A 15,178-nucleotide genomic window follows, 5' to 3' on the forward strand; every position below is an offset into this window, starting at 1 on the left:
CCATGCGGTACTAGACTCAGCTCTTTTCTCTGGAGAAGTCTAAAGGAGCCACAGCAGTGGCAGACAGTGAAATATCCCACAGGGCTGTCTTTTATTTGCGGGTTTATCTTCACTCAAAGTCCCATATTGTCAGCGAACAGCATGACCGGCAGGATTACAAACTGAAAGCAAAAACTCCATACGCCCGCAACCCGTTTACTGTAACTCAAGGGCGCGACAACTCATAACATTTGAACATCAAACAACTGCCTACAAAGGAGAGCACAGAAACGTCTGACAAGCCTTTTGGTTCTCTCTGCTTGCTCGGAACGGACTGGACTTATAAGACAGTTGAACTCAGATTCCCCATACTCTAACCGCTGTGTGAACATAGGCACCTCGGAGCATGGGGGAAGGGTGGGAGTTAAGGACCCCAGTTCTACACCCGAGGGCCAGATGAGGGGGTCTTATCCCAGTCTGCTTCGGGGCCGGCGCTTCTACTGTCGGGAATGGGCCCTGGAGAAAATCCAGCGATGCCTGGAGGCCAGGGGGGTCACCGGTGGGTCAGAGGGCCGTGGGCGCTCCCCAACAGCGGGGGTCCTGGTGACGGGCGGCCCGGGTACGGGCAAGACGGCCCTCTGCAGCGAACTGGTGTGGCCCCAGTCTGAGGCGGGCAGAGCGACCGGGTTAGCCGAGCGGTGCCTGGCATGGCACTACTGCCAAAGGGGAGACGCAGGGAGCTTAGAGGTTTGGAGGTTTGTTCTGGGGCTGGTAGACCAGCTCAGGGCCAGTCCGCTGCTGGGGCCAGGGTATGGGCATGCGCTGGACACCCCTGGCGTGGCAGACTGCCTGGAGCCGCTCTCCTGCCAGCGGGATCCGGATGGTACTTTTAAGAGGTTTGTGAATTTCATTACTTCTAAATTAATGTTTCTAAGCCGAACTTGTTATGTCTGTGAAGCTCTTATATATCTTTTTTTGGAGAGTGGGGGAGGTCTCCTTGAATGTCTTTTGTACCCGCTCTCATCTTTGTCAGAAGATTAAATACTCCATTTGCAAAAGTATGTACATTTTTTTTCTGATGGTCACTGTCTGTCTTTTTTTTTTTTTGATGTTTCATTTATATCACCTACTCTTTTGTTCTCTCTGCTTTATTTGCAGTATCCGTCTTCATATTTTCATCTTAAACTTGATGTTTGTTTCTCTTTAAAAACCGCTTTACATATTTTACATTATTGGTTTCTATTCTCTTAAAGGTCCTGGCATTTCTCTGAATTGTTGACTTTTAAAGGTTTTCATATCATGCTTTCATGCTTGGTGCTATTTATTTATTTATTTATTTTCCTTTTCTGCAGAACACAGTAGGTTTTTGTTGAACTCAGTGCTGTCTGTCTTTTCCAAAAGGTCGTTTCATGTACGCTGTCTCTGTGAAAAACTCTCTGCTGGATTCGTAACTCCATATTCCATAGTTCTGGCTGACACTCGACTCTCAGTAATCTTGTGATGTTTGCTGCCATAAAACGTCATTTTTATAAAAAGTATGTACATTATTCAAATCGACTGTTTGGAACCAGAGACCTGCTCTCCACTCCCCTCAGGCAATGTGAGCCTAACTTCAAACAGGCATTCAGATCAAATTTTATTTGTAGTCTCCCAGTGCAAATATTAATGTTAATTTTATTTTATTTTTTTTTTACCTCAGACATCTGTTCGTCTTATACCTTTACCATGGTGTTTCCTGGTTGGCTTGGTACCTGAATTCAGCATTTAGGAACTGAATGTGCTGTACAGTAACCCTGGTTGCTTGCTTGCCTGCTCTCTCACACGCAATGGGAACTGTTTAGGTGTGACACATTAACTGTCTAGAATAAAGAGGCACTTTTTAATAGCTGCATTTTCTTGTCACTCATACGTGTCGCGCGCTAATCCGCAGTGTTAGTGAATCTCCTGCGGTGATAAGTGCCGGTTGACGTAAAAGTTATTTATTATGTTCCGTGCCCTAAAGGTGTATGAAATTTGCATCAAGTCTGTTATAAATTGAATGGGAGTAAATGAGTAGGCTTGGTTTGTGGTCAGGCCTTGGTTCAGTCAGTGAAATATACCAGTATGTTTGTAAATCATATTTTGTCAGTTGCTCTCCTGCTTATTTTTAAACTAACTTTTAATATCTGATCTCATTCACTTGAATGGAATGTTCTCCTGTTTAGTGAAGTAAGTGAATTCATGTCTTGGTTATCGGTCTGGCAAACGAACGTCGTGTTTGTATGATCCAGACTTGACCTCATTTGTGCGAATCAGGACCGAACAATGTTTTTCTTCTCAACTTTTCTGCTCTTCTTGCTGCCAGTCAGTGCCCGCGTGTCTGGTACCCCTTAGTGAGACATTCTCCATGTCAAAGCCAGGAAAGAAACAATTGTTCTGCTTCCTTGGCACATATATTTATTTATTTATCCCCCCTCGAACCATTAACGCTGCCTATTCACCATCTTCACAATGGGCCTGTGGTTAACACGAACCAGAGAATGCTATGCACAACGCTTTTTTTTTTTTTCCCTTTCTTTTTTCTGTCTTAACAACAAAACAGAGAACCCAGAGAGAAATACGTTCCCGAGTCATTGTGTACAATTTGTGCAGTTCCCAGTTTCACAGGGGTCTTTTTTCCCCCCTTTTTTTACTCTTTCTTCCTTTTTAAGTGTTTCGTATGTTTTTTATTCTGGTTGTGTTTGCTAGACGTTAACATTACCTTTCTTTGTTTGCCAAAGATATAAGCCAACATTTCGCGTTACCCTCACACACTGACAAACTGCTGCGATGTTTTCTCTTCGGCATAAGTTTGTGTGTGTGTGTGTGTGTGTGTGTGTGTGTGTGTGAATAGTGGGGAAGAGGACACTAAATGTGAGACAGCAGCAGCAGCTGTGTAGACATCATACTAACAGACTCTGTGATGTATACAAACCATCATTAGAACAACATAAGTGCTTATTTAACACAGACAAGCCAGGCGTCTCACTTTAGATTCGTTAGTTTACACGCTCTCTTCGAGGTTTTGACACTTCGGTGTGTTGCTTTACAGCCACTCTGTCAGAGCCTTTCAGCCCCTCACGTCCCCTCCTGCAGCCTTAACTACAGCGTTCCTGTTTCGAACAGAAAGCTGTTAATCCAACTCTTGGGGGTTTTGCAAGGTGTTTCTTTGCTAATGTAGTGCGTACCACGATTTGTAGGATCCTTGTGAACTCGTTTTGGGGGAAGTCCATAAAAGAACGCCTGTATTTGTGCTCAAACTCGTTTACAGCCACACAGCTCTCTCGCAGCCAAAGGCATTGTTGAAGGTTTGGTTGTTTTTCTCTGTAAATGAGCGTTTAGGTATAGCTTCTTAACCACAAGTGCTTCATTATACGACCACAGGTCTAAACCCTCTAATCCTTTCTGCAACTCTGTTGTCTAGCTGAGGCATTTGGGTCAGCTTTTTTAAATTTATTTATTTTATTTTTTTTGGTGACTGTTGGTCATTTAGGTCTCTCGGGGTCATTCTCAGAAAACTGTTTAACCGCACAGGTGGGCCGAACCACAGCCCGGAAGATCGGCGTCTCAACCGGCCGAAACCTGACGCAGCTGAAAGTTATCGTAACGCTCCCACGCACCGTCGGCATTTGACCGAGTTTGTGGGATGAGACAGGAAGTCGATTATAGACGATTAACCTTGTATTTTACATGTCATCTATGACTCTTAGAGGGTGTGCACTCCTATCAAATGACTGCATCCACGCGCCAGAGATAAGAGTCGGTCATCACTTTGAATCAGAGAGTTTATGATTATAATGCCTCTTTAATACCTGTTTTCCATAAGATAATGTCAAAAACACATATCCCAAGATTAAAGGCAAAGTCTGTTTTTTGACCCCGCTAGAAAGATGGATTTATTGCCGTTTAACTAGAGCATCGCAGCCGGCAGAAGAGTTTGTCACGTCAGTAAAGTTTAGATACACTGTTTTCACTTTAATGATGTTTTCCTGGTTAAGTTAATCTTCCAAAATAAGGAGTTTAATTTGTGAGCATTCCTGTGTACTTGATGGTGTTTTGAAGAAGTCCTGAGGTAATGCATGTATTTACAAAATATAGAATGCACAGCCATGAGTTTATATTTTTATTTTAGGTGAAATGTTCTGAGGAAAAAAAGTATTTATCTTACCATATACACTCGTTAATCTGCCTTTAATAAAGAAATCTCTCCCAAGGGTTAAACACATTTCACATAAAACAGAATGCTGTCAAAACATTACTCGTACTCTGTAAAGTTACCAGGATACTGAGTTTAATAATTGTGTCGCAGTCAGTGTGACCAGTGCTTCTTATCTGATGTTAAATTTGAACCTGCCCAGCCAGTTCAAATCATTTAGAAGGCCCTAGGCGAATGAGAAGAGAAGTGATTCTAACCAGTTTTAACCAGTGCATTAAACAAGTGTTTTGACTGCAACAAGACTGTTGACATGCTGGACTGTGACTGGAGCTCCAGCTTTGATATGAGGATGTACAAGCATTCTGCCATGAAACAATGAATCGAGAAGAGACAGAGTGTGGTTCACAAATGTGAAAAGAAAACTGTGCTATTGTGCAAACTTGAAAAAGGGAGTGACCCAGGTTGATGAGGGAAAGGTTACGAGTGCATTTTTCATTCTCAGAGGTTTCTTAGATGTTGTGTTAAAAAACAAACAAACAGCCAAATCTCTAAGTTAAGTTCAGAACAGTTGGGGGACTTTGTGTGATAAGGAGCTTCATAGTGTGAAGCACAGAATGATCATTTTGATTATTAATACTAAAGTGTCAGGCAGAAATCTCGAAGCAGAAGTGCTACCTTGCGCAGTTACCATAGGGAGGTCTGATGTGCTCGAATGCCTGACAGCACATCAATAGCTGGCATTTGTTGTGTCTTTCTGAACAAATTATGAAACGGATTGAGATGGAAAAATGAGAATTATACCAAGAAAACTGATCTTCTCATTTGCAGTACATCTAAAATGAAACATGACCCAAACACCTGTTCCTCCCAGTCATCTGAGGTCAGGGTGGCCCAGTGATAAGTTATCATGACTTTCAAATACTAACAGCACCAGTACAGTAGTTTAGTAGATGAAGTAACACAAGGTGAGGTCTGCTTTAGAGTCTCATTGGGTGTAGGACTCCGATAAGACTGTTATCTGGCGCTGTAAGACCCAGTTCAATGAGATTCGGCCTGATGAAAGAGCCACGTGCTAGATGGCACGGTGCCAAAAGTTTACTATCTCCCAGCATGCTCTCGGAGGAACAGGAAATCCCAGAGCTTCCATAGGAATGAGTCATCTTGCCACACCAACCACACCTCAGGACAGAGAGAGAGAGATGGATGGAACAAGAGGAATGGAGAGAGACTGACGGAGTGGGAGAAAGTAAAGGGGTCTGGGACCCAGGCGGCTTGAATTCACGCTTGAATCCGGAATTATGAGATCTTGCGCGTTGCGTTATTGTTTGCCTTTCTGGTGGTTTGAAAAGCATGTCTTGTATCCTGCACTCAATGACCTGTCCTTCAGAGAATATCATTGCTGCGTATCTGCTGCAAAGCAATGAAGAAAATTTCATTACCATGTTAGGAGATCTCTCTCCAAAGTACATCTCCTGTTCCTGAGTGTAGGAACTCATTAACCTCTCTCTCTCTCTCTCTGCATCTCTTTCTCTTTATTTCTCTCTCTCTCTTTCCTCTTCCTGGCACCCTTTCTCTTCCTTCATTCTCACATCCCCCTCCTTCAGTTTCCTCTCTTTCTACCCCTATTTCCTCTTGCTCTTTCTTCTTCATCATGCTGTTTGTTCCTCTCACCCTCCCTCCCTCTCTGTCTCTCTCTCTCTCTCTCTCTCTCTCTCTCTCTCTCTCTCTCTCTCACACAGACACACAAACACAAAACAAATTCAGTAGTTTGTTTCACCTGCAAGTGGCATACAACACCTTTGTATTATGCCTGCAGGTCAAGTCAGTTGCAGACTGCTGCTTGTGAAATTATAAGGCGCGAAACTCATCAGACTCAGATCAAATGCATAATTTTAAGTTTCTAAATGACTATCCTTACCCCAAAACTCTAAATCCACCCTTGGTCTGGTTTGCTTGCTCTCTTTCCCACACATAGTTATGGACTGTGTAAATGGAGGCTTTGAGAAATGAAACTCCCTTTAGAATCTAAAAAGCTTCTTTGACATCACATGGGCTGTTGTGTCTTGTTAAATCCGTTGTCAAAGAGGATAGAAGCTAAGAAAAGAGAAGTGCCATTGGGATTGTTCCAACAATTTACTTACCTTTGGTATGTAATCTATGTCTGTAGGGTGCTTGGTCTTTCAATAACTTTTATGTATTTGAAACAAATGTCTTTATTTTGCTGCCAGTATTGTCAAAAGAGAGTCATTGAATATTGCCATTGTCTCATAATACCCCCACTCCCTCTCTCTCTCTCTCTCTCTCTCCCTACCGAGCAGGGCGGTGTGTGAACCCTTGTTGAGTTTGCCCCCTCCGGCTCACAGTGTGTTTGTGGTCGTGGACTCTCTGGACTCTGGCTGTGGCACGCTTGGGGAGGGGGTGGGCACTGGAACTGTGGCCACCCAGAGCACCTCAATAGCAGAACTCCTCATCAGACACCTCCCACTCCTGCCTTCCTGGATCCTGATCATCTGTTCTGCACGGCGCCAGAACAAAACTGTCTGCAAGATGTTCTCAGGTTTGTGTCCAAGAACCCAAAACGCTGCATGTTCAATGATACATTCACAGCAAAGAAAATACAACAAACTTGAACATAAACATGAACCTAATAATAAAGGTCTTAAAATACACTCACACCCTTTATGCATACTAATACAACATATCTATAAATACAGATGTTGCACTTTGCGTGTCTTAATATCACACACGCACTCTCACCTTAAACTTTTAAAAACACAGAGAAAAGTCAGACACATACTTAACTTTATTTTAAGCAGGCATTTGACCTATGGATATGAGAAGTTTTCCTCTGTCTGGGCTCTCCTTACACTTTGAAACTGTATATGTCCCATCTCTTCCTCAAAAACACTAACACAGCAAGTTCCTGCACACAGCTATTTTTAATAAACACATCTCCATACATAAAGTATCTCTAAAGCTAAAACACAGGAATCCTGCAGCAATTCCTTGGTTTCTATGGGCTTTAGTAGCCTAGTGCAAACAAATGCTTTATTTTGTGGTGTTGAAAATTCTGCATGCTTTTTCATGTTCCATTCTTAGGAATGTAAGACTGCCATCATCAGAACTAATTAGTCATAGGTTTAAGCTTCCCTAAAGTTAAAATGACACACATCATAATATCATAAGGAATTTTAAATCTGTGTAAAGCCTGATGGGGAAAAGAGAATATAAAGGGATAAAAAAGCCTCTCAGCCATTGATTTTATTATTTTATTTCTTAATTCATTTCACCCTTATATACACCATATATATACCATATATATATATATACATATACACCAGACTTCTTTACTTTTTTAAAAACTTTTTTCTTTACTTTTTTTTCCTTTCGGTTGATGCCCACGTTTGACCAAATGATTCGATCTGGTTTTTAAAAGATGCGATTCCCACACACTCATTAACACTGGTGGGTGACCTCTCAAACTGGAGCAGAGGAGAGATCCATGCATGCTTCACAATAAAAGCGTCATGCTTTTATGCAAGGAAAGCTCATTATAAGATGAAGCCCTCAGGCCTTTCCACCTAAACAAAGCTCTGTTATGAAAAGGAGACCTAGGTCAAATATGTATTTGCAGTCCTGTAAATTATAGGATAATATTTATTTTAGACATTACGTGTTCATCTTTCTTCATCAACACTCTTGCCTCAATCCAGATTTGTGGTCAAAACAGCAGGGCCAGGAGAGGAAATTAAACAGTTAGGTGTTTTGTGATGCCCTGCAAGTAAGAGACTACACTGTGTCAATAAAGCATAAACTGTAGTATAAACATCAACCTTTGCACTTGCTGTGTGTCAAGTTTGTTACCAGTTTGGTTTCCCTGCCCTCCTTTTTATTTTCATAAAATCCCTCTCTGTTCTATTGCCTGTAGGTTTTCGAAAGTTGTGTTTGGATGATCTGAGGAAGCCTGCTGCTACACGGGATGTCCAGCAGTATATCCTGCGGCGGCTGGACCAGGAGGGGGCGCTGCGACGTCAACTGACACCCGAAACAGCCGATATGCTCAACCTTCTGCACATCAAGAGTAGTGGCTGCTTCCTGTTCCTTGAACGGGTGCTGGATGGTGTTTCACGAGGCCTTGTAGGACTTCGAGAGATCCGGGACATTCCAGGCACACTAAACGGCCTCTACCTCTGGCTTTGCCAGAGGCTGTTTCCACGTAGGCTCTTTGTTCATGTAAGGCCTTTGCTCAACATCTTGCTGGCCTCCCCGCGTCCCCTCACCACTGAGCAGCTATATGTAGCTGCTTGGAGCCGGGACATGTGCCTCAGCCGTGGGGACTTCCAGACACAAATGGGGGCCCTTGCCTCACTCCTGGTAGATGGGCCTGCGGACAGTAAACTCCTGTTTCATGGCAGCTTTGCGGAGTGGCTGACGGATATAAAGTACTGCACACAAAAGTTCCTGTGTAATGTAAGGGATGGACACCTCTCACTTGCCATGTCCCTTTCGCTGCAGACTTCCAGCCTAAGCACAGAGGAGATCTGTCGATTGGGCCATCATCTGCTTAGCAGTGGGATCCACTCAGGGGACTCTTCACTGTTGGCACTGTGGATGCTGTGGAATGGAATACCAACACTTGGCAGTGGTCCTGAGGGAAGTACTTTTGGTCTTTCAGAACCCCAAGGGACTCCTGTTCTGGTCCATCAAGATGTGCTTCAGCTCCTTATGAAGAGCGGGATCTACCCTGCAACTTGTTCCCCTGACAACAGTCCAAGCATTGGGGTACATTGTGTGGGTGGAAGTGGGGGAATAGTCAGACGAGCCTTGCAAAGGGAGGACTCTGTTAGGGCACTTCTGGACAGTGGAGTGAGCGTGAACCAGACAGATCCTTCTGATGGGCGCACTTTGCTGGCCACTGCAGCCCATGCAGGGTCAGCAGATGTTGCAGCATTGCTAATTTGCCGTGGCGCAGACCCCTTGATTAGCGACAACCAGGGACAAACCGCCTTGACACTGGCTGCCAGGCAGGGACACGTGGGGATGATTCAGGTGCTACTGGAGTGGGTGCAAGAGCAAGGCAGTGAGACGCCGGCTGCTCGAGCTATGCTGGAGCATGCCGATAATGAGGGTTGGACTGCCCTGCGCTCAGCCGCATGGGGCGGCCATAAAGAGGCTGTGAAACTTCTCCTCGATGCAGGGGCTGAGGTGGACGGCTGCGATTCAGATGGTCGGACAGCCCTTCGAGCGGCCGCCTGGGGTGGCCACGAAGAGATCCTGCTGACCCTGTTGGAAAACGGTGCTGAGGTTGACCGCTCGGACCGTGAGGGGCGCACTCCGCTTATTGCTGCTGCCTACATGGGTCACAAGGAGGCAGTAGAAATTCTCCTAGATGCAGGTGCTGAAGTGGATCTCTCAGATGGGGATGGAAGGACTGCTCTCTCAGTTGCAGCACTGTGTGTCCCCCCAGTCCCAGGAGGGAAGGGGTATGGTGAGGTGGTAAGCCTGTTGCTGGAGCGTGGAGCTGACCCAGAGCACAGAGACAGAGATGGAATGACACCTCTGTTGTTAGCTGCCTATGAAGGGCATGAGGAAGTGGTAGAGTTACTCTTAGAAGCTGGGGCTGATGTTGATGAGAGTGCTGGACCATACCCCTCTGCCGTTACACCACTTCTTGCGGCTGCGGCCATGGGACATGCAGGTACAGTTAACAAAGTGCTGTTCTGGGGAGCAGCAGTGGACGGAATCGATGGGGAGGGTCGAACAGCGCTCTGCCTGGCTGCAGCAAGAGGTTCTGTAGAAGTGGTTCGAGCCCTTTTAGACCGGGGCTTGGATGAGAACCATAAAGATGACCTTGGCTGGACCCCGTTGCATGCAGCTGCCTGTGAGGGACACCGAGCTGTTTGTGCTGCACTGACAGAACGAGGTAGCATGGCCCGAGTGGGAGAGCTAGATGTTGAGGGCCGGACTCCTCTCATTCTGGCTGCACAGGAGGGGCACTGCAGCACAGTGAGGCTACTGCTGGATCGCCGCTCACCCATTGATCAGCGTGGATATGATGGACACTCTGCCCTTAGTGCAGCTGCTCTACAGGGGCACGGGGAGGTTATGGAGCTTCTAATGAGGAGAGGAGCTGATACAGATGTACGCGATGCAGAGGGAAGACCTCTCCTCTATCTGCTGGTGCTTGAGGGGCGTTTGGACATGGCTACCCTCCTCATTGAGAAAGGCGGTGTTCCGCTGGAGTCCCGTGACTCAGAGGGACGAACGGCACTGCATGTTGCTTCTTGGCAGGGCAGCCTGGATGGAATCAGGCTGTTGCTTAAACATGGTGCAGACCCAAATGCACGGGATTCAGAAGGGCGCCCACCACTGCACTCAGTGGCTTGGAAAGGTAATGCAGCAGCTGGCCGTTTGCTGCTTGAGGCCCGTGGCATACAAGTGGACTTAGCATGCAAACAGCAGGGAGCAAGTGCACTCTGCATTGCTGCTCAGGAAGGGCACTCTGAAATAGTAGCTATGCTTTTGGAAAAAGGTGCAAACCCAGACCATGTGGACCGTTATGGGCGGAGTCCAGTCAAGGTCGCAGGAAAGAGGAACCACTTCAATGTCGTCCGCCTTTTGGAGAGTTATGGGGCTAAACCATATCCAGGCCTCATACCACCTTCACCATGTAGGAACCCAGGTTCCTCCGCACAGTCATCCACACTTAAGAACCAGGCTTCCATTAGCTCAGGGGAGGGTGGTGGTGGTGTAGGAGTCTCCTCACCCTCATCTACCTCTGTGTCAACCTCCTGTTCTCCAGCCTCTACGGCTGAGCGTTTCCACTCCATGCCTGGTTCACAGACATCCTCCTCCACTTGCCACTCTTTGGCCACAGTGCAGACAGTGCCAGCCGACAGCCTGAGCTTCACCCAACAAATCCAACAGCATTCACTGCCCCGCTGTCGCAGCCGACACTCCACCTTGCCTCCACCAGGCTCCACCAATACAAGCCTCTATGGGAGCACCACCAGAAACCAGCCCAGGGCTGACATCAAAACCAGTCCTTCCTATGCACAGAGCACATCACTCAGAATGCAGGACTCTGACTTCCCTCTGAAGGGGCTTGAGTCCATGGCAGATGGTGACTATCTCCTGAAACCCAAGAACCCCCATTTGATTGAAGATTATGGAGGAGGGGGAGGTCGGTGGAACTCCCTCATGGCATCCCTAGGGTTGACACCTGGCCAGGATGGTCCTACCAAACCCCAGAAAGGCAGAGATAGCCCCCCACTGGGTTACCCTCACTTGGACTTTAAACCTCATGCCCAGAGAGATGTCTGGGAAGGACTTCAGAAAACACCACTGCCCCCAGCATTCAACCTCTCAGCAATCTCCCCACCTGGTGCCTTACCTGATCAGTCTATAGTCAGTATGACAACCACAGACCCCCAGCTGAATCTGAAACAGGCCATTAAGTTGCAGTTTGAGGGACCAACTAGTGCAGCTCTTTACAAGCGGGAGACTCCACTCTGAGGTAAGAGATTAAAATAAAGTTAGTGGATATGATTCTCAAATGATATCAAACTACATAAAGGCTGTGCACAGAGACTTTACTGGAATAATGCATATCAGATATTTGAAATCATAGAATGGACCAGTTTAGGATTCGTTAAACCTGGACCAATCTGAAGAATTGTGAAAGGTAATAAAGAATAGTCAAGATTCCAAGGACCTATTCCAAAACCCTTTTGTATCATTTCTTTCCCTCTTTCGCACTGCTCCAAATAGGACAGGATAGAGGGAAAATGGCAGGGATATGAAGCTAATATTGGCCTGAGTCATCATTTGTACCTAGTGCTAATTTGTTTGTTCTTAACAGTGCTGTAGAACATTCTCTTGCAAATTTTTGGCAATCATCAATTTTGCTCTGCAGTATAGTATGAAATAACTTCACTAATGGTCTGGATGGTGTGTTTTGCATGTAGTCCTGCAGAATATCTAAATAAAGCTAAACGAAGTGAATATGTGGTCACAACTTTTGATAGGGAGAAAATATAGAAACCTGTTACAAATTGTATTCTTTCTAACATATACTTTCTCGTAGGCTTCCCCATCTTATCATGTTTACAGATTGCAAGTTATGATTTATTGTTGTGAGACAGATATTTTGAAGCCATAGGTTCTCAGTTTGAAGGTTTAATGCATATATAGATAAAGATGTGGAGCTCGTGGAACAATTAAAGCTGTGACAACATTGGCTACATGTAACTTATCTTAGCCCATGATGGCTCATTTTAAAGCACTAATTAGTACTGCTTCGGCTAGAGTCAGTGACACAATTAAATGTCATCCTAACACGCTTGAAAGAACAATAATTCCATGAAAACCTAGAGTGTTTTGAAAATCATGGCAAGTATTGTATTGCGGAAAATCATAGTGTGAAAGGGGCTTTCAAAATGCATTCATCTCTGCCTAGGCTTGTGCTACTACCTGTGCAGCAAAATAAAATCTATTTTTTTCCCCTTGCACTTCAATTTGTGACCTCCACATATGCTTCAAGAAATGTTATTTTATTTGTACCAGACATGCTACTTAGGACCAAGGATTCATCGATAAACAGTCAGATTTGTGGTTGATGGAGTTTGGCAAGAAGTTGTTCTTATTTTGTTTACTTACTACAGTTATAGATCAGCTGTTAAGCACACTTGTGAATGAGAAGCAAAGAGTACTGTGCAGTATACAGCACAGTGCTGATTTGCTTCAGTTTTGCTGGATATCAGTGTGGCTACTTTAGTGAATCAGGACAGGGACAAGAAGTGGATAAAACATTTCAGCAGTTCAGGAGTGACCCCAGGAGCATGACCTCTGTCTGTCAAAGCACCGTGATGGGACACGTGGAGCAAACAGAGAGCCATCACCTCTGTTATTGCCTCTGTCTTCCACAGAACACATCTAGAATGTTAATGACAGCACTGTCTCTTTTAGGTGGACCTGGATGTTTAGGAGTTCAAGGGGTTGACGGTTGAGAGGATAAGCACCGTGTGCGTGTGTGTGTGTGTGTGTGTGGGGGGGGCGTCTCTCAGGGCAGAGGTGGACCCCAAATGAGAGGTAAAGAAGCAGGAACTCCCTCCACCCCTTGCCCTTTGACCCTCTACCCTCTGAAGAACAGAAGCAAAGTAGAAGGCAAATGCAAGGAGAAAGGAGGAATTGGGACACATAAAAGACTACGGCTGTTTACATTCCTCGTCTTTTCCCCTGTACCCAAACAGAATGGACAACAGCTGTCTCTCTCTTTCTTGCTCACTCACACACACGTACACACCACACAATTGCACAAGAACAATCACAGGAACATACATTTACACACCTGTGGAAATGTAGCGTACGTACATGTGCACACGTGTGCACACGCACAAGCTTACTTCCATGCTAATTATAGCGCATGTACACCCTTCCAGGATCTCTCTCATGCATACTGACTGCACAATGGAAAGAAGCAGAACTGTTGCATCCAACACATAACCTATCTCTCTCTCTCTCTCCCTCACTGACACACACAAAGAGGTGTTGCAGTGACTGTGGAACATTGTGATATTCTATGAACTGGCTTCTGTTCTCTGTGGTAGAGAACAAAAGAAGTGTGAGTGATAAACCTGACATCAAAAGCCTAAATCTCAATAGAGATTTCTACTGTACTTTTATAAAAACTGAAGTTCTGAGAATTTGGCCTCTGTGTTGATCTCTCCATGATCACAGCCATAACGGCCACTGCCGAAAAGGGCTCAGATGCAAGCACACTGCTAAATCTATATCTAACTACCAAACTTTTCAGTGCTGTTTGTATTTCTGATGTCTTTGAAAGAATTGTGTTGCTGTACTGAGACATTTGTTTTCTGTGGTTGTTTGTATTTATGTTAATTTGTTTTGTTTTTTTTTTATCGCAAGTGGTAGTTTTGTTTTGTCATGACAAGCATCCTAAATCAGTTCTTGGAAGTGTTTGACTTGAACGTGACTTTGAAGGCAGTTAAAAAAAAAGAAAGTCATAGATGGAAAGAATATAAAAAGAAGTGTGAGATGGATGAAAATAGAGAAGTCAAGATGTGAATGTTTATGTACCACTACAGAAACAAGACTTGAAAGAGGAAAAACCTGATATATGTCTCAGGTTTAAAGCATGGGCAGAGAGACTTGGCATTGGCAATAAAAGACACACAGAAGGGTGTGATTAAGGAATATTGATGAAAAGCAAGAAGCGGGTTGATGGACAGATTAAAAATAAGTGCAGGGATTGTTTAAGCAAGGCCAAAGGCCAATTTACACTATTTAGAGAAAAAAAATATGTACATTATATTTTCATGAGATGCTTTGATTAAAACAAAACATTCATGGTTGAAATGAATTACTACTGATGAGAATTTTTTTGGATTTAAATGTGTATATATATCATTGCCGGGTCATTGTTATCCATAAACTTATCTCTGTGAGGAAAAAAGTAGATCTAGCGTCTATATCTCACAAAACATCACACACAGACTGAAGGCACAGACTCTGGCTTGGGGCTTTTTTGAGCCCCTTGATTCTAGTCAGAGAGAGAGACAGAGAGGCAGGGCTATCAAATCGGTGGCTGTAACAAGACCACCTAAAGAGAGCGGTGATGTCAGCCAATATGAAAGCATAAAGAAAGAATTAGGGAGCAAACCTTTGACTGATGCTGATAAAGACTAATGGGTCTCTGCATTAAAGCGCAAGCTGGTGATTTGTCAGATAATCAATAATTTATTAGTGTTTTGCAACTGTGTTTGGTTGTAACAGTCATTTTGTGAAAGGTATTTAGAACGCTAGCCCTTTTAACATTTGGAAAAGGTTTTAGTTGATCTGGTCCTAAGTAAGTGAATGGTGCTGAGGTTGTTGTGTGTGTGTGTGTGTGTGTGTGTGTGTGTGCGCACGTGAGAGAGAGAGTGAGAGTGAATGTGAGACACAGAGACAGAGAACAAGACATACTGGGGAATTTGGGGCACTTCTGTTTTTATGTACGTGTGAGAA

The 15,178-nt window shown here is 44.6% G+C and overlaps 1 protein-coding gene across 1 annotated transcript; it reads left to right on the plus strand.

Moving 5' to 3' along the window:
- Positions 1 to 240: 240 nt before the first annotated feature.
- On the plus strand, positions 241 to 13,191 carry ankrd50l (ankyrin repeat domain 50-like). The gene is made up of 4 exons (XM_030786831.1): positions 241 to 875; positions 6,472 to 6,710; positions 8,082 to 11,669; positions 13,121 to 13,191. The coding sequence occupies exons 1-3, from the start codon at positions 436 to 438 to the stop codon at positions 11,666 to 11,668; spliced, it is 4,266 nt and encodes a 1,421-aa protein (XP_030642691.1). The 5' UTR covers positions 241 to 435; the 3' UTR covers position 11,669; positions 13,121 to 13,191.
- Positions 13,192 to 15,178: the final 1,987 nt, after the last annotated feature.

The sequence above is a fragment of the Chanos chanos genome, chromosome 10 (assembly GCF_902362185.1).
Source record: "Chanos chanos chromosome 10, fChaCha1.1, whole genome shotgun sequence".
Lineage (NCBI taxonomy): Eukaryota > Metazoa > Chordata > Actinopteri > Gonorynchiformes > Chanidae > Chanos > Chanos chanos.

Excerpts from the sequence above, each read along its gene's own strand:
- ankrd50l (XM_030786831.1), top strand. The coding sequence starts at position 436 with ATGAGGGGGTCTTATCCCAGTCTGCTTCGGGGCCGGCGCTTCTACTGT. Across the intron at positions 876-6,471 it reads CCGGATGGTACTTTTAAGAG|GGCGGTGTGTGAACCCTTGT; the intron begins GTTTGTGAATTT and ends CCTACCGAGCAG. Across the intron at positions 6,711-8,081 it reads TGTCTGCAAGATGTTCTCAG|GTTTTCGAAAGTTGTGTTTG; the intron begins GTTTGTGTCCAA and ends TATTGCCTGTAG.